The sequence below is a fragment of the Hippopotamus amphibius genome, chromosome 2, assembly GCF_030028045.1.
Source record: "Hippopotamus amphibius kiboko isolate mHipAmp2 chromosome 2, mHipAmp2.hap2, whole genome shotgun sequence".
NCBI lineage: Eukaryota > Metazoa > Chordata > Mammalia > Artiodactyla > Hippopotamidae > Hippopotamus > Hippopotamus amphibius.
The window spans coordinates 211488307-211507581 of record NC_080187.1 but is presented as its reverse complement, the minus strand read 5'-3'; the positions used below and the strand labels follow the sequence as shown (position 1 = coordinate 211507581).

The 19275-nt window shown below is 35.2% G+C and overlaps 1 protein-coding gene across 3 annotated transcripts in view; it reads left to right on the top strand.

Moving 5' to 3' along the window:
• UACA (uveal autoantigen with coiled-coil domains and ankyrin repeats) overlaps positions 1–19275 on the top strand; it is an 82141-nt gene that overhangs the window by 47082 nt on the left and 15784 nt on the right. For 2 of the 3 annotated variants that reach the window (XM_057723146.1, XM_057723147.1), the window contains exons 4-13: positions 1941–2005; positions 2788–2845; positions 8671–8741; positions 8854–8960; positions 11156–11337; positions 12486–12523; positions 15193–15261; positions 16302–16409; positions 16938–16970; positions 17634–17732. In XM_057723146.1, coding sequence (XP_057579129.1) covers positions 1941–2005; positions 2788–2845; positions 8671–8741; positions 8854–8960; positions 11156–11337; positions 12486–12523; positions 15193–15261; positions 16302–16409; positions 16938–16970; positions 17634–17732 — 830 coding nt within the window. Of the gene's footprint in view, positions 1–1940; positions 2006–2787; positions 2846–8670; positions 8742–8853; positions 8961–11155; positions 11338–12485; positions 12524–15192; positions 15262–16301; positions 16410–16937; positions 16971–17633; positions 17733–19275 lie in introns of those variants that run through there. The other variant, XM_057723148.1, reaches the window with a different exon arrangement.

The following is a 19275-nucleotide window of genomic DNA, read 5'->3' as shown; positions in this document are numbered from 1 at the left end:
ACTTATATATGTTTTCCATTGATGCAGAAGAATATTTATTTTTAGAAATTTTGGACTAACCATGCCTTTTCAGAACTCATAAGAGCTTATTGTGCTGATTCCAATTCAAACACATGGCTTTCTTGTTTTTGTCTGTGTTCTTTCTACTCTGGACGTTTTGGCCTAGTGGCCAATCTAAGTGACTTTTGCCCTCCCTCCTTCAATGCAGACGAAGCTCAAGTGCTTTCCCAGGCTCAGCTGACATCATTTCATATACTGCATTCCGACATACCCTACTTTACTCATGTTGTCTTTTGTTTTTGCTCTTGTTTAGTCATGTTTTTATTTGATATGTTTAATTATGTTTGTCTTTAGAGTTGTCCTTTCCTGAGGACAAGGACCTTGTCTCATTTGCTGTTATATTGTCTGTTATAATCCAGATGTGGATATTTGATAAAAATTTGATTAAATAATCTTTATGTATTTTATCTTAACTTTTAATTGCTAGCAATACAAAAGTGTATTGAAAATAACCAGATTTCAAGTTAGTGCGGTTTTGAGGTATTTGTGACCCAGGTCTTGCCAGTTATGCACCTTTACTATAATTCATGGTGATATGCTTTAGATGTGAGATTTCCATGATTTTTTGCTGCGCTATCTCAAATGGCTGGATTTGGTGTGTCCTTAGCCCTGACCTGACATTTTTATGTGACCAAGTTTCTGTGGCATTTTGGTGAACACCAGGGTCTGTTGCCACTATGTCTATCCTCATTATCCACTCCATGCTCTCTCCATGTAAATACCAGTTATTCTAGTCACTTTTCAGGATGTGAAATATTTCTACAAAATTTGTCTGTGAACAGTAGCAAATTGAAATTTGAAATTGTTACATCTGACTTATTTGTAGAGAATGTTTAGGAGTGGTTGAACATGTATCTGTTCAAAAATCTGGACTTACTGCTTTCTGTTCTAGAACCTGTTAGCTGCACAGAAGTGATCAGACTCAGCAAAATTTATTCACGTATCTAAATGCATATAAAATTGAATGAGAGTTGAAAATCAATGTATTCCTTCATCCAGGATGAGCAGAACATAAATTACTTATTTTCTGGTGGAAAGGTCTACTTGTGAAGCCCAGTTATATTTGGAGAGAAGTTTGTGGAGTTCGAGGGAAATTAAGAGCATTAAAGATTGGAAGCTGGAATAGTCTGGTGAAACCCTTGTATTTTTCACCATCTAAGAAAGATGTATGTGTGAAGAGGTATAGTTAGGAGAAATAGTGTTTGGAGGTAGAATGTTCTCTGCAAATTACCTTTTTCCGTATTCAGAGCTAAGCTTCCAGATTATCTGGTAACCTCTTCCCTGCCCCCCTTATCATTTCCTTTAAATTTGAGCATTTTAATCACATATTTGAACAAATTGTCTTGATTTTCAGAGACAATCTCTTTGTAAACTTTGTATTTTAGTTGAAGTATACAAATCAATTAGAGAATACCTTTTCTTTGACTTAAATCTCTTAACCTTTCTTCATTTTAGTATCCACACTGCCTATTTGGAAATGTTATGTGAGATCTAGGTATCTTTCTCTCCCTTCTATCCCCATTATTTTTTTTTTTCCTCTTTCTTTTTCTCTTTCTCTCCATTCTTTCCTATGGCAGTATTTAATTACTTATTCTGTTTCAGGTACTGCTCCAGGTATTGGGGATACAGTGGTGAATAAGACAAAATTCTTGCTCTTTAATGAGTTTGTGTGTTAATTTTTTCTTCCTACCTTCATTGTTTTGGTGTGTACATTATCTCTAATTAAAATATGAAACGGGGTGAAACATCTTAGAAACTTAAAGCATGCCTACAAATGAAATAGTCTGTCAACTGATTTTGGAAAAATGAAGCACATTTCTAAGAATTCACATGTGAAGAAAATAACCCTTATCATAAATTTAAAATTATTTCTTTTCTAGGGAGGAATGCTCTTCACCTGGCTGCAAAGTACGGACATGCATTGTGTCTACAAAAACTACTACAGGTAGTTAAAGTGGTTAATACTTTGACTTTATTATTTTGACTGCACATAATAGATGTGTTTTCAATGTGTTTTTGGAACTTGAGATCAAAGAAAATAGTAGGCTAGCTTTGACTATTAGCTTATATAATATTTTTTCCATCATTTGTGAAAGAATGTGAACAATAAAGAGCAAAAACTCTGAGGGAAGTGAATTGCATAACTTAGTGTATTAAAAATAAACAACAAAGACTTGACCTTCCTGTTGACATTAGCTGGAGATTGGAATTTTCTGTTGTCTGGTATATGACTTGAGATAAAGTGATACAGCATAGAAACTATATATTTCTATGTAAACATCAATAACTCAGACTGCATAATAACATCATTAGCTAAGCTTGTAATCGGGCAGCCAAAAAATTCTATGAACTAGTAGGCTAAATCGAAGGGTCTGGTCACACATTTCCTTAAACATGTTTGCCACTAAGTTTCACAGCAGAACTCATTTGTTTTTTCTGATTCAATTGTTCAAGTTTTAACTCTTGCTGAAAAAAAACCCCCAAACAATAACAGTTTCATGCTATTGTAATGTACCATATGTTTTCCTGTTTGCCGGAATACTGTTAGATTTACAGTCTAATATTATATTTGTCGCATGTCAAAATATTTATGGCTTGTCTGGTACTCTTTAGAGCTTTTGATAAATGCAGTACTTTTAAGATTAAATAACAGCTGTTCATTTGAGTCTTGATATTTAATTTGAAAATGAGACTTTTTTAGATTAGTAAATTTCTGTGTTTTAACAGTACGATTGTCCCACTGAACATGTAGACCTGCAGGGGAGAACTGCGCTTCACGATGCAGGTAAGCAAAGGTTTCATTCAGACATAAACAAATCTTTGTTAAAATGGCTGTGCATTTAAATTAATTTCAAAGTTTTAACATCCATATATTTGTATAATTCATAGAGAAACAGAATGTTATGAGTTTTTTATTTCTCAAATTTGAAATTTATTGGATTGTACAGCTTAAAAAGACTCATTCAGCCAACATTTACAGGCCAAGTTGCTAGGTACTGAAAGTCTAAAGATGAATAAACCATAATCCTGTTCTCAAGGAGCTGTAGATACCATGTGTGTGCTTGGGAACTGGTAGGAGAAATGGGAAGGAGGAAGACTTTTCTCTTTCTTAAAACTGTGTTTACCTCATTAACATGTCTGAACCTCATTTTCCTCATCTGCAAAATGAAGTTAATAATACTACTGCAGCAGTGGTTATAACTGAATCATGAATAGTGCCTGGCACCTAGTAACTTCTTAATTAATGGTGATGGTGCTTGTTTTGATTTAGAGGTGTCAGTGCTGAATTTCATATCATTATAATTTCCTCTATTTTAAAAGAGATTTGTATTAGTAATTTCAAGGATTTTCTTAATCATGCTGTATATCAAAATTTATTTGCATTATTCTTTAGGTGTCTTAAAGAAAATGATTAGAAAAAAGTTAAACATTTAAGGATTTTTGGATTGTAAGATAGTCTGACCCCTGGCCGAACTCCTAAGACTGAAATTCATAGTTAACTAGGAGTTCAAAGGAAAGAAAAAAAGAAACCTACTGTTTCCTTTCATGTATATGAAATATCTGTGGTAGATTAGAGGATTAGAGTAGTCTCTGTTAAAAATGTATTATACTTCAAATTTCCTTCAAACTTTTATACCTTGATTTTCTTCCTTTTTAAAAATATTTTATGTACTGTTATGATAGTTTAATCTCTCACACATGCATTTTTAAAAATTATGGTATAGAGTGCTATTATTTGCAAAGCATTTTTGTGTGCATTTATCATTTGAGCCTCACATGAACCCTGTGAGTTTCTATAGTTTTATTTTATATTTTGATGATAATTTTGTGTTGCTACTTAAATAAAAATAAATACTTAAAAATAAAAAAATAAACCTAGATTCATATGTGATATACTTATCAAGCTTCTGTTGTTATGGAATCATCAAAACAAATTTACATATTAAATTCAAAATCATAGAAAAATACAGTTCGCTTCTGTAGCACTAATTTATTGTGCTTGATGGAAATTTTAAGATGATTTTGCTGCCTAATGAAGTATGAATATGTGTCATGTGATATTTCTGTTCTCCTACCACCTTTTCATAGTTGTTTTTTAATCCATGCAACCTTGTTAATAATCATGTTTTTAAAATTATTAAGAATTTTTTATTATGGAAAATTTCAAACATAAAGTTAGACTATCACATTAAAATACCTCATATCCTTCATCCAGCTTAGACAGTTGTCATCATATGGCCAATCTTGATTGCTTTACACCACCACTCATTATTCTACTCTAACATATTTTAAATCAAATCCAAGATGTCCTATAATTTTATCTATAAACAATTCAGTTTTTATCTCTGAAAGATAATGTTTCTATTTCGTAACCTAAGAGTTATGCCATTATCACACGTAATGCATTTGAAAATGTTTTCAGTATCATCTACTCAATGTTCAACTTTCCCTAGTTGTTTTTACTTTTTTAATGCTTATTGAGGTATAATTATTTTATAAAAATTGTATATAATTATTATAATGTAATAATGTGTTGCACATAATTAAGATTATGGTATTAGGTACTTTAAAATATATCAGAGGATAGAATACTTTGGTAAATATTCTCACCAAAAAAACCCCAAAGGACAAACGCCAAAAACCACACACACACACACACACACACACACACACACACACAAAAGGACACAAGGAAATTTGTGGAGGTGATCCATATGTTTAGTACTTTGATTGTGGTGATGGTATTACAGTGTATGCATTTGTCCAAACTCATCAAAATATATACAGTAAATGTGTGTAATTTTTGTATATTATAGATTATATTATCCCCATTTTAAAAACTGGTACGACTTAGATTGAAATCTTAATATTTGTTCAGTAGGTTTACAGATGAAGTTAGAATGAAGACCGAGTCGATGTAATAGAAACTCCAGTGTCAGTTGCTTATAAAAACAATGTTGAGTGGTATAGGATGTCAGGTGGCTTGAGGTCATTTGTGAACTGAATTCTTTCTATGTGGTTGCTCCACTTTCCTCCGGTGTCTTCCTCAGCTGGGTCACTGCAGCAGGGGTGTAGTCATATCCCTGTTCCCGCTAGCAGGAAAGGGAAGGAGAATAGGAGGAGCACCTGCCTACAGTCTAAGGCCCAGATTTGGAAGTGGTCAGTAGTCCTCTACTCATAACCCATCAACAAGAGCAAAGTCGGTTAGTTATATTTATCTGCAAAGAGGGCCCAGAAATGTAATCTCAGGATAACTAGTCATGGCCGAGCTGCTACACTGTAGAAGAAGGGGAGAACAAATTTTGGTAACAATTGCCACAGTCCAGCCCTCTGGCCCTCCAGATATTCCTGCAGCCACTACTTCCCACACATAGAACTTACTCCCTCCCCAAGGGAGAGGATACATAACAATTCAGTTACTGAAGCCACCTCAAAGTCTGGGATTTCTGGGTGATGTGTACTTGTCTGTTTTTGGCTCTGAAGTAGCCCTCATGGTCCAACAATTTGTAAACTCAAAGCGATCTGTTCCTCACAATATATAGTGATGCAACAAGAACAGGATAAGTAAAATAACAACTGCCTTTCAGAAAAGGGAGAACTGGGAAATACACAGCAATCAGCAGTGAATAGCAGGTATCAGATGCTGCAGAGCAAGACTTGCAAAGGCTTTCAGCTGAGGTCTTAGCTCCTCCAGGTGCCCCCCTGTTTTGTTTCCTGGGAGAAATCCCTTATCACTGTCCTCTGTGGGCCCTAGCTCTGCCTTCTGGGAGGTTCTTACTTGTCCATTATCCTCCAAGATCACAGATAAATTGGATGTTGGAAAATATGCTGTCTATATAGGCAGCTTCAACACAGGAAGAGTTATTAGTTTTAGCTGACTGGGCTTTTGGATTTTGGGTAGTTCATTCCATCAAAACCGTGGTAGATTTCTGGGCTATTTGTTGCCAGCCACTTCCATATGCCAGGAACCATTTATTTTCTGGACATAAAGTTCTTAACTTTCTTTTATTTCTTGTCTTTATTTCTAGAGTCATGATTCTCTACCTCATTTTATTTTATTTTTTTAACCACAACTTAGAAAATTTATTTGTAAAATGTTCAATACAGTGTAGAACATTAGGTTAATTTACAAACTTTTAAAAACATTTTTTAATTGGAGTATAGTTGATTTACAATGTTGTGTTAGTTTCAGGTGTACAGCAAAGTGAATCACTTATATACACATATCCACTCTTTTTTTAAATTCTTTTCCCATACAGGCCATTACAGAGTATTGGGTAGAGTTCCCTGTGCTATACAGTAGGCTCTTATTAGTTATCTATTTTATATATAGTGGTGTGTATATGTCAATCCCAATCTCCCAGTTTATCCCTCCCCCTCTTATCCCTGGTAACCCTAAGTTTGTTTTCTACATCTGTGACTCTACTTCTGTCTTATCAATAAGTTCATTTGTTCTCTACCTCATTTTAATACTGCCACCTCAAAGTCATCTGAAATAATAGTGTTGGGTGGGAATAGAGTGTCTTCAATCTGAACTTTATCCTAGGCCTGGATCTGGTTTTTTTTTTTTTCTTTTCTTTTTTGCTTATTGGGCTGTCTTTGAGAAAAGTTGTGACCAACAATAGTTTTATATCTTGCTTTTTGGTATAGAGAAACAATTGGCTTCTCTATACCCGTGAGGTCCCAAATATCTAGGAACTCTGTTTCCTTCCATCTGTGTTCATAACTAATTCTTGCTTGACTTCATCTCTTTCTTATAATACCTTACTAAAAGCAGTAAGCAGCCATCAATATGCCCTAAAATTTTGGCTCTTTTCTATTGCTTCACCTAGAAGGGCTCCATAGTGACACAGTATACCTTGTAAATTAGCACAGATGGTAGATCTATCCAATGTTTTGCCACAGCATGAGAAAAATCACAAGGTTTCTAGCCTGAAATATGTTTACTGACCACCTAGTACCCAACTAGTAAACCAGTGCCGTATAATTTAGGTATTTGTTACAACAGCACCTGACTCCTGATAGCAGTTTTTGTCTTGGTTAGGGATAAGACTACAGTGCTGTGACAAAGTAAAATAAAATTGGCTTAAAAAAAAACAAACAGAATTTATTTCTTTCATGTCACAGCCCTAATGATCAGATTGGCTTGTACCTGTGCTCCATGTGGTCATTCAGGGACCCAGATTTCTTCCATTTTGCAGTTCTACTATTGCCTGGCGTGTTGTCCTCATCTTTAAGGCTGAAGCTGATAATAGGTACCTGTTATCCTGCTAACAGGAAAGAGAAAGGTTATGGAGGAATATACAACCACTTTTGAAAGCCCTAGTCTTAGAAGGTAGCGCACATCCCTCCTGTCAGACTCCACTGGCATGATCTAACTCATGTGGTCATGCCTGCATGCAAAGGAGACTGGAAACTGTGGTCTAGGTGAGCCACCCTGTGCCCAGCACAGTTTTTATTTCCATGGAACAAGGATGCACAGCTGGCATTCTCCATCATCGCACCTTTAGTACTGACTTGATTTATTCAATATAGTATAACTCTGGAATTTTTTATGCTTTACATTTGTTCATTCTTATCCCCCCCCCCCTTTTTTTTTAAGTTGTGGCGCACGGGCTTAGTTGCTCCGCGGCATGTGGGATCTTCCCGGAGCAGGGATCGAACCCGTGTCCCCTGCATTGGCAGGCGGATTCTTAACCACTGTGCCACCTAGGAAGCCCTGTTCATTCTTATTTTTAATTGGACCTGAATGGTTGTTAATTTTATAATTCCTGAATTAATGTTTTCAATTTCAGTTTATCTTCTTTTAAAGATTTATTATATATTTTATTTAAAGGATTTGCTGGATTAAAGACATCAGAAATGAAAAATTTACTTGATTTTTTAATGTATGTTTGGTTTTACTTTATTGAATATCACCAAAAAGAAAAAAAAGAACACTGACTTAGTGCTTTTTGTGCAAATAACCTAGTATCAACTCATAAAACTTTTATAAAAACTCATGGGAAGTATAAACACAATCTTATTTTATGAATTTGACCATTTTTTCCCTGATACAAATATGAACTCTAGTGTTGATCAGAGAAGAGGCATCATGTGATTTTATAATATAATTTTTAGCAAAATGACCCTGCTTTTTGCATCAAGGGCAGAAATTGCAGTTTCTGCTTTGAAAAGGAAATATGAATTGTATGAATCATACTTTATTTGCTGTGGGTTTTCTATAAAGAGAAAAGAATATGATTCTTAAAAAAAAAACAGAGCTAACACTTCAAGGATTCAGTTAGTTATAGCCATATTTTAAAATATACTATAAATAGAAAATTTAAGTTTGATTTTCATTATCATTTAGAACAGCAGTATATTCTTGTCCTCTACAAGAATGACAGTATTCCTTGGTCCTAATAAATTTTACAAAATTTACAAAATGATCTTGTCTAATCCATTTTCAGATAGAAAAATCGATGCTGATAGTACTAAACTGAGAGTGAAGGATGTGAAGCTTGGTACTTTAGGGATTGAAGAATTTAGGCCTTATATGGATCTAGCAAAACACCACGTGTTACCAACAGATGTTCACCATTTATCATTTTCCTTTGTTCCTCAAAGCTATGGCAGACTGTCCTTCTAGCATACAGCTGCTCTGCGACCACGGGGCCTCTGTGAATGCCAAAGATGTAGTAAGTCAGTTTATGTTTATTCTCATTTCAACTCATGTTGAATGAGAATTCTAACTTTCATGTTTTGGGAGATTTGTTGTCTTAATGCTGCCTTATTTTTCTTGTTGCTTAGGATGGGCGGACGCCGCTTGTTCTGGCTACTCAGATGTGTAGGCCAACAATATGTCAACTGCTGATAGATAGAGGGGCAGATATTAATTCCAGAGACAAACAAAACAGGTAATTCTTTTATCACGTCTCCCCAGACACCAGCTGGATGCACAGTGATCCTGAAGCTCTGCTGCTGTGACTTGGCCTTTCCATCCCCCATGGTTCTCTCTTCCTTGGAACTAGCACCCACTTCTTATTTTCCTTCAGAGTTGGCTTAAGAAGAAGGGAGAAGGAAGTAGGGGATGATAACAGGGTAAACTCGAAATACAAGCAGTGACTATGGCCTGTGTTCAGGTCAAAGAACTGAAGAAAGAGGAATTATGTGCTAGTTATTCTGAGCTTTTAAAATAATCTTTAATGAAATGAGCTCAAATAAGGAAGAGAACAAAAAATTTCATTTACAGTCTCTACTTCTTCATTAGTGAATCTTTTTTGAGAGTAAAGGAGCTCTTGGGTGTCCTTTAACGTGTTTCAGTGTAGATTTTCTCAAGGTGTTTTCTCTCCTTTCTGCCAGGCACAATGCCACCTCCTCCTCTGAAACTGAGTTCATTTCTGTACCCTAAACAGATTCCATTAATTTATTTCTCCATCTGTATTTGATGTTATTTTAGTTGGTGTGCACTAACAATTTCTATCTGTAATTCTCCCTGTCCTCTTTTCTGGGTCTAGTGTATCATGCTGCTTGATATATTATAATTCTGATGTTTCTAGTCACAGAGTTTCTGATAATAAAGTATCTGAAATACATCCCTTCCACCAGTTGAAGCATTACAATAATGTATGACAAGTTTCCGAGATTTTATAGATGATTACTAGTAAAATTGTTGGTTTCTTTTCAGTTAATTTTATTCTTCTAAACACGTATTCTATTGTTTGTAGTTCACTGGAAGTAGATAAGTATAATAAAATAGTTTTTGGTTGTCAGATTTTATAGCTCTGATTGTTTTTATGGTTCAGGCATCTCAAAGGAGGAAATTCTTAAGCAATTAAATCATTAATATGATTTTTAAGAAAGTGGCTTTTTTATATTACTTTGTTTTTGTGATACTGTAATCTGGCTCCAAGCATAATTAAGAAAATTTGACTTAAAAATAAGTTTTAGGATCAGAGAGGGGTGATCTGGCTGATCCACATATATAATGCTTTATTTCTTTAATAGATCTTGTGTTTTTCCAAGTATGTTTGTCTCTGTTATTTCATTGGAACTTCACAAAAAAGCCAGTGAGCTAGGGCAGTGTCTATTGTATTTAGACTACATAGCAGATGGTTTTAAAGATAAATTAAAATCTCAGTTTCTGATACTCTGTATTCAAGTTTTTTTTCTTTCTTCCTGTCTTATCTATAACATTTTTTCCCTTATAACAAAAAATTTGTTAATGCCTGTTGTATATAAAACTGCGTTCCAGTAACTACTGGGGAGTATAAAAGAGAAATAGAACAGATGTTGAATAAAGGCAAAAATCAGTTTCCTTATGAAATCCAATTTTCCCAATTGAAGACAGAGTCATATATAGGATAAGTCACTTCATCTCATTAAGTGCTGGTTTCCTCAGCAGTAAAAATAGAGAATTTCTAGGGTCCTTCTAAATTTCCATGATGACTTAATTGTTGCATTATTATGATTTACCGATTATACTGTTAAATGTTTAAGTGCTAATGATTCCATCACGGCAGAATAAACCAATGGCCCATGATGATGGGGTTAATCAAAGAAGGTTTATTTGAGAAGGCAAGTTTCACAATTAAGTGTGAAAATGTGAAAGAGGTGTGTAGGAGAAGAAAGGCTCTTCTAAAGAGAGAAATCAGGAACAGGAATCTGATTCTTATTTTGGAATAGAAGGGATTCATTGGGGAGGTTTGCATGATGTGGTTCAGTTTGCAAAGTGATTTAAAATCTTGGGTTTATTGTTGTAGGTTTTGCACAGGTAAGGTGACAGCATCAGTTGTGGAAGATCTTTGTGGCAGTTGACTTGTAGGACATAGAAGGGCTGGAATAAAAGAGGTTAATTTGGTAGTAGAAGTAACAAATGTGTGTAAGTTGATGTAAAATGTTAGCTCTGCAAACTAAGACACAAAGCAAATGTTTTTTTGAATTCAAGGAAGTTAAAATATAAGATAAAAATGTGAAGTCAAATCTGTGTCTTTAACAATATGGCCTTTTAAAATAATATGTGTTCTTTAAGAAGGGGGCCTCTGAAAGAGATTTCTGAAATATTTTTTTGGATCCTTCTCTAGGTCTTTTATTCTTCTGTCTTCCCTTCCAGGACTGCTCTCATGCTAGGTTGCGAGTATGGTTGCAAAGATGCAGTAGAAGTCTTAATCAAAAATGGTGCAGACGTAACCCTGCTAGATGCACTTGGCCATGATAGTTCTTACTATGCAAGAATTGGTGACAATCTGGATATTCTCACCTTACTAAAGACTGCATCGGAAAATACCAACAAAGGTACCAGCAGTTTTCTATCACTAGAAAAGTGCTAGTTAATAAAGAGTAGCTTTTAAAGATTTAGATGGTGGAGCTACAGTTTGTAAGGGGCAGCACGCTCCTTACAGTAAGCAGTATTGGTTCATCTCACTCTATGCCCCAGTGTGCGGGTTTGCATTATAGTCACTTGTCTTGAGGCAGTGTGTGTTACATTTATTGTCCAGTTTATCCAGTCAACCCTGCTCCACTGTGGAGTAATTTAAGAACTGAAAAGAAAGAGCCAAGTAAAGTGTTTTACAAATATATATTTTTTGATGAGGAGGGGTGAAGTGCTTAAGCTCTTACACTTAAAAAATTTTAAAGAAAGAATCATTGTATAAACATGTATATAAAATATTTATTGAATACTTGTGCCAAGCATTTTTCTATGCTTATTAAAGAGAAATTGGAAAGTACAGAAAAGCGCAGCAAGTAGAATTAGCCATTCATTCTACCCCTGAGGAGCCCCTATTAACATTTTGAGGAATATCCTTCCAGTCTTTTCTCTATGCATAGAATCGAGATCACTTGTAGTGAGCTATAGATTACTTTTTGTGCAATATAGTTTGAATTTTCCCTCATAAATAAGTATTTTTTCTAAGTTTGATTTTTACTGATGCATAAAATTCCATCTAAGTTTAATCAAACAGTTTTCTTTAGGTGTCATTTAAGTTGTTTTTAGTTTTTACTAATGTAAATAACCACTTAGTGACGGTGGGTCCTTCTAAATATAAATATTTTAGCATATTTTTATTACACCCTTAGGATCACTTCCTGGAGATTGAATCAGAAGGTTTCAGGTTATGCACATTTCTTTAAGCTTTTGATATATATTGATAAGTTGCCTTCTAATTTAGGATGTTTTAAATTTTGCATTTTTCATCTGCCCCCTCTCCCTAACATTGAATATTATCTACATGGATGGTGTCATAGCAAAAAAAAATTACACGGGCAAAAGTGATATTTCATTATCCTTTTGACTGTAAGGTAGTAAACTTTAAAAGAAACTTAAAATTTTATTTCTTTAATATTGACTTAATTGTATAATTGGGGAATGCAAATCTACTGAAGTTAACCTGCTATTTCACTGTTCCTCTTTTTCCTCTCTTTCCCTCTCTTTAAATCTTCAGGGAGAGAACTCTGGAAGAAAGGACCAACTTTACAACAGGTTAAAAAATTATATATATTGTGCAGTTTAAGTAAAGTGCTTATAAATGTGGTTAATGGTTATATGTAACTGTTTTGAGTTTGAGTGTATGCTGTTCTCTCTTCCCAGTTAATCATGCCCATGTAGAACCTAGGTCATGAGATCCTGAGGCTTTATCCAGATACTGTCACTCAGCTTGAGACAGTGGGTCTTAATTATGTTGAATGTATCCAATGGGAAATAAGTAGCCTCCTGATTGCTGGTCTTGAATATCTAGCCCTTTCAAGTATGGAATATTGCACCTTGTTGAGTTTCTTTGATGATGAATGTTAGCCTGGCAGACCATACAGTAACAGAGTTCAGTGTCTCCTAATGTGGGAACATTCTTCCAAGCAATAAGAAATGAAGAAAACAGAATTCAAAACTGATTATATATGTGATTTCAATGCTACTGTTAACATTTTGATTTCTTTTTCTTTTCTTTTTTTTTTTTTTTTTGCTGTGTGTATTTAATTTAATGAAGACCTGACTTTAAAAAAACACAGTACATGAAATAATTCCTACCTTGCACTAAATTTATTATCAAATCACTATTTAACCCTGGTTTTTTGTCTCAGTCTCAGTAGATGTCTAATCGCTTCCCCTGATCTCTTTGAATTAAAGTGACTGGGGTTGCTTTACACACTCTTACCATCCTCCCCAAAGCTAGTGTAGGCAGCTCTTCTCTTCTGCAGACTGTTCCCTTCCAGGCTTTCAGCTTTTCTCTGGTGAGAGGGACCTGAGCACTTACAAACCCTGAAGAGAAGTGATCAGGTACCTTCTGAGCCATCCTGTCATCATCCTGCACCGTTTCTGTAGCTCACACCTGAATCTGAAAGTTGTATGAACTTATGCTTCCCTTTCAGTCCATCAGAATTAAGTAATACATCCATGCATGGGTCATGTCTGCTGTCACTTTTCTTTCCCATCTGGAGTAGCTGTTTCAGCCTTTTCTCCCATTCCTCAGATAACCTAAGTAGGGGTAAAGGGAAATAAAATGTACCCTCTTATATCTATACCAGCCATCTCACACATATTAAGAGAAAAATTATTTCTGAAAAATACAGATATTTAAAAGAAAGAATTATTGACTATTAATATGAGAATGGTATCTAAATGAATAGGAATTCTCTAAATGAATTCATGGAGTTAGTATTCTGCTAAGAACAGTAAAACTCATTCAGTTATTTATTAATTACATTTAAAAATATTTGCTGTAAAGAGGATTTGTTTGTGTACTATGGGACATATAATCCTTGTTATCAAGACGCCCACAGTATAGTTTAAAAAATAAGATGTATTCAGTTACTCACTGTGTGCCCATTACTGTTCTAAGTGTTGGGGATATCAGTGTTCAAAGTCCCTGCCCTCGTGGGGCTCCCAGCCTGGTGAGAGAGATGAACAGTACGCAGATGGGTGTTTAGTGTCTTGGTGTTATGCTTTGAAGACAAGCATAACAGGGTGAGGGAATGAAAAGGGAGAGGGCGAGAAGCTATTTTAGATGGTGTGGTCAGGAAGCGACAGACATTGGAGCAGAGGTCTGAAGGAAGTGAGGAGGGAGCCAGGGCCTCTGTGGGCGAAGCCTCAAGGGCAGAGGGAAGGGCAAGTCCCAAGCACCTGATGCAGGAGCATGTTTAATATGTCCATGGGGCAGTAGAGGGGCAGAGTGACAGGAACCAGAGGCCAGAAGGGAAGGCCGGGGTTGAAAGTGGTGCGGTGAGACTGGTCAGATTCCACGTGAAGAACGGCCTTTGGTAGAAGGAAAGAGGCTAGAAATGTAGTTTGGGCCAAATCATGGATACAGAGTATCGTCTTAATGGGAACTTGTCCCTCTAATTCTAAATCCAGGCTCATTGGAACGATAGTTTAAACACTTGCTTAAACAAAACTCAACAAATAATGCGAACGATTAAAAAATTATCTTGGAAAATTAAAGCACTCACTTTTTGTTTGTTTTTAGCTCTAGAAAAGGAAGAAAGAAATAGCTTTCCAAATTATTGTGTAGATTTAAAGATCAGTTTGGGCAAAAGATTATTTTATCTCTCGCTTAATGATTGTATTGTTTTTATTAAAGCAAATCTCTAAGCTGAAATAAAGTTTCAAAGCAGTAAGTGTACAGAAACAGATCATGTACCCAACCAAGTTATTTAGAAATCTTGCATGTAGCTTTAGTCAGTGGATTGTCTGTCTCTTATCACACCTTTGATATTTTATTTCATCAGTACTGAAAGAAATAATTTCCATATTTTCTCTCAACATTAATGTAACTCCCCCCCTTTTTAAACACCAAATTCTTCTTTTGGGAATGGTAGCTGATGCTTTATAGTACAACGTGAGTTTTGCCTTTAGTACAAATTCTTCTTTTTAAAATTGGGTGACTGTGGTTAAAATAAATCCTTAACAATAGGGGTTTTAAATTCTGTTATTTTTTAGTATTTAAAAAATAGATTATACTTGATTTATTTAAAACCTATATTCTTTCCATCTGGAGTTTTAAGTGGAAACGCTGCCACCTTGTGTTTTGTACAGCAAAATTTAAACTTGGATAAGCTGAAAATCACTAATTCGGTGTGTATTGCCTATTGAGGAAAACGTAGTTTTTTATATTCTCATTATTGCTAATTCCTGTGTTTTCTTATGTTTTACCAAAGCGAAATTTGACGCAGATGCTAGATGAAGTAAATATGAAGTCAAGTCAGCGGGAGCATCAAAACATTCAGGTAAAAAGAAAAAAAATTGGTACTTTGCAGAGAATTCCAGTGTTGTTGGTAGGGGGTTGGGGAAAAGAAAGGAAGCAAAAGTGTGGGGGAAATGAGCAGGGGAAGGAAGGGCAGCTTGTTATGCTTTGTGATTCTATTTTCGTGCCCAGTTCCTTCTAAAAGAATTGGCCTTTGATATGAATGTTTGTATTATCTTACAGGAAGCATTGTTTTAATATATATTAGGAAGTAAATTTTAATAACTTTATATAACTTTTTGTTGATTTAAAATGTATGTTTTGGGCCATAAATCATAAATTTGTATTCATTTTAGAAAATTAATTATAATGATGAAAATGATGGTTATCAATATAAATAAGACAAAATCTGAACTCTTTCTTAAATTGTTTTCTATTTTAAGGAAAATAATTTTGTTAACCACCCAGCACTTTTTACCCTTTATGTTCATCAAAGTGTTCAAAAGTAATTATTATTTGGATTGTGACCATAATTAAATGGTTTGTTTTATGACTGAAATACCATTAAAATATAAATTGTATAGCCATTTCCACGTGATAAAACAAAAGCATCTTATCTGGGTTTTCATAGTTTACTATGTAGTGTTAAGAAGGTGAACTAATAGCCTTCAATTGGAGCCTTAAGTGTTTTATCAGAGCACTGAAATGTTGATAAGAATATTCTTATGCTTTGTTAAACTCATAAATTTGAGAGGTATTTGGCAAAAGTTAAAATGACCTAGTCTTCTGCTATTTTCTATTTCCAGATGATGCTTTTATTTCTTGTTTATTAGAATCATGATGGTTTGCTGTCTTTGTATATAGTTGTACTTATTAGTTATCATAGGACTATAATTTTCTACATTATTTCTCATGTATAGATTTTAAATTATTTGGATGTCATTGAAATTATTGTATCTTTATACCTAAAGCTGTTTTATATATGTATATATCTGCTTATGATAGTGAGCTGCTTTTAGAAATTTCTTCCGTAAGAATTGCTCCTTTAAAGTTGATCCAGCACCTGTTATCTTTACTGTTAAGGACCTGGAGATTGAAAATGAAGATCTGAGAGAGAGGCTGAGAAAAATTCAGCAGGAACAGAGAATATTATTGGATAAAGTCAATGGTTTACAGCTACAGCTGAACGAGGTAAACAGTCTGCATAATACTCAGAAAATCCAAAACTGTTTCCCTAGGAGTCGTCGTCATCGGCAACAAACTGTTAATGACAGCCCATGACAGCAGGTCACAGGGCCAGCATCGGGTCACTGCCCTCGTGGAAAGTTGTATCTCATTAGGACCCTTCCAGGAAACTTAGTGCCAAATCTGAGAACAGAGAACGCTGCTGGTCTGCGGTGATAACAAAGGACTGAACTGTACCTGGAGTTGTGGGATTGGAGAGGAAGGAGTAGACAGAGTGAGGAGGAAGGGCAAGGGAGAGTTGTAAGTAACTGATGGGTTCTCAGAGGAGTCAGAAGTGCTTCTGAACCCGATTAATGAGGAACGAATGACGACGCAGAGCACGGAAGTGGTAGCACACAGCCCCTTTCTTTTCACATCCTTGTCCCCACTCTTAACGACACGTGCCAGTCTTTTTAAAAGATATTTGCCAAGCTCATGCTCTTTAAAATAAACTTACAAGAGTGAAAATACATTTCTTCTTCTTTTTAAATTTAGGAAGTAATGGTTGCTGATGATCTGGAAAGTGAGGTAGGATGATAAATTTTACTTTAAAGCTGTAAAATGTTATGTAAATTGAAGATAATACTGCAGTAGAGGTTTGAGACCCGAATTGAGATGGAGACAGAATTCTGTCTTCAGCTATTGGTCAAAGGAAAAAGCAGGGCTTCCTAGGTGGTGCAGTGGTTAAGAATCCGCCTGCCAATGCAGAGGTCACGGGTTTGATCCCAGCTCCAGGAAGATCCCACATGCTGTGGAGCAACTAAGCCTGTGTGCCAAAAAAAAAAAAAGGAAAAAGCAAAACTGAGTGTGACTGTAAAATTATGTTTTGAGTATAGTGGCATGGGTTGTAGGCATTTTGTTCTTACTGCCTTGGAATGTCTCATTTTCTATGAAACTTCTCATGAAAATATATAAAGTTCTAAGCATTATAAAGAAAATGTCTTAAAATAATAAGATTTAAAACAAACCACAGAAATTTGAGTTTTTCATAATATTGTTTGTGTACATTATATATTAGTAGTATATTTCTACACATTTTGAACTCTACTAATAGTTAAAAATCGACCAGGTTAGAGAATTCATTAACTATAGTCCTCAAAGTAATTCTAATTCACATTTTCTAAAACACATTTTTAACACGATTTTAAGCACAGGGTGATTTTGCTCTGTATTTATTCCTTTCCATTTCAGAAAGAAAAGCTGAAGTCCATTTTGGCAGCTAAAGAAAAGCAACATGAAGAAAGCCTAAGAACTATTGAGGCTCTGAAAAATAGATTCAAGTATTTTGAGGTATAGAAAGCTTAAATAAATTATTTCCTGTAACTCCTAATGGGCAGTGCTAAAGGGCTTGAAGTCAGGCTTGAATTTGAATTATCACTTTCTTCTTTATAGTGTGACCTCGGCCAATTAAAGTCTCTGAGCTTTTTGCTGCTTTGGCAAAAATGGGGTGATTGTCCCTTTTTCCACAGAGTGGTTGTAAAGGTTAAGTGAAATAATTGAAATTGACTGAACTGACATTTGGTCCAGTTCCAGTTCTCTTCTCCAGCCTTCTTCTTTGTCCATCTTTACCTTTTCAAGATGTCATACTTTTACCTGTAAAATTACAATGATTATGATGGTGATAATAAAAAGTAGCATTTAAATGAGTAGCGGTGATTCCAGGATTATCTCAGAAAGGACCTTGTGCGTACACGGATTTGTTTGGTCAGAGTAGTGTGTTAATAAGGCTCAGATCATATACTTATCTTTGTTGGCTCCATTAGCTCTCAGTTTTTCCAAGACCATGTTTTTTTTAAAAAACTTGTAATCAGAATACAATATGCATTAAAAAGAACGTGTCAAAGTGTATAAGTTGAAGAATTTTCACAAATCAGACATCCCAGATCAGGAAACAGCACATCACCAGTACCCAGAAGCCTCCTCATGCTTGCTCCCTGCACCAAGTGTGACCACCCTCCAGACTTTTAGCTGCGTGGATTTGTTCTGCAAGGCCATAAGATGTATTTTATAAATGTTGTTCATCACTGGGGGTCACTGAAGAGAGTGGCTGATTCACCGTGAGTCCTTTATCTTTATTATGGAATATAACCCCAAAGTATATAACAAAAGTAAGTTTTTTTGTTTGTAAATAAAAACTATGGGTGCAACCATGAAAAAGTGTAAAGACATGGATGAATCTCACAGACATAACGTTGCATGAAAGAAATCAGGCACAAGGAGCACATACTGCATGGTTCCTTTTTTATGAAGTGCAGAACTAGACAAAGCTAATCTTTGCTGATACAGGTCAGAATAGAGGCCACCCTTTGATGGGGGGTTACTGACCAGGATGGGGCATGAAGAGGCTTCTGGGGGTGCTGGACATGTTCCATATGTTGGTCTTAGTTGTGATTACATAAGAATACATACGCAGAAATTCATCGCACTGTATACTTGTATACTTTCTTGCAGGTGAATTACGTCTTGATTCATTTAAAAAAACAAAACCAAAAAAGTGTGTTTATATGTATAGACTGAATTCTGAAATTATTTAGAAACAGTTTTATAAGCGAAAGGACAATCTAGTATAGGGCCTTTTTCACATTTGAAGACTTTTTAACGTTAGTAGTGAAACTAGTGATAGCTAACGTGTTAATGGCCCCAACCATGTGCCAGAAATTGCTTTGTGCACTTTATGTGCATTTAATAAACACAATGATATGGCATGTTGATATGGCATGTTTTCATATTATCTCCACTTCATAAGTGAAGAGACTGAGGCACAGAGTGGTTTACCCATGAGGGGTTTTATAAATAATAGTAAGTGTTAGAGCCAGAACTTGAACTCAGGCAG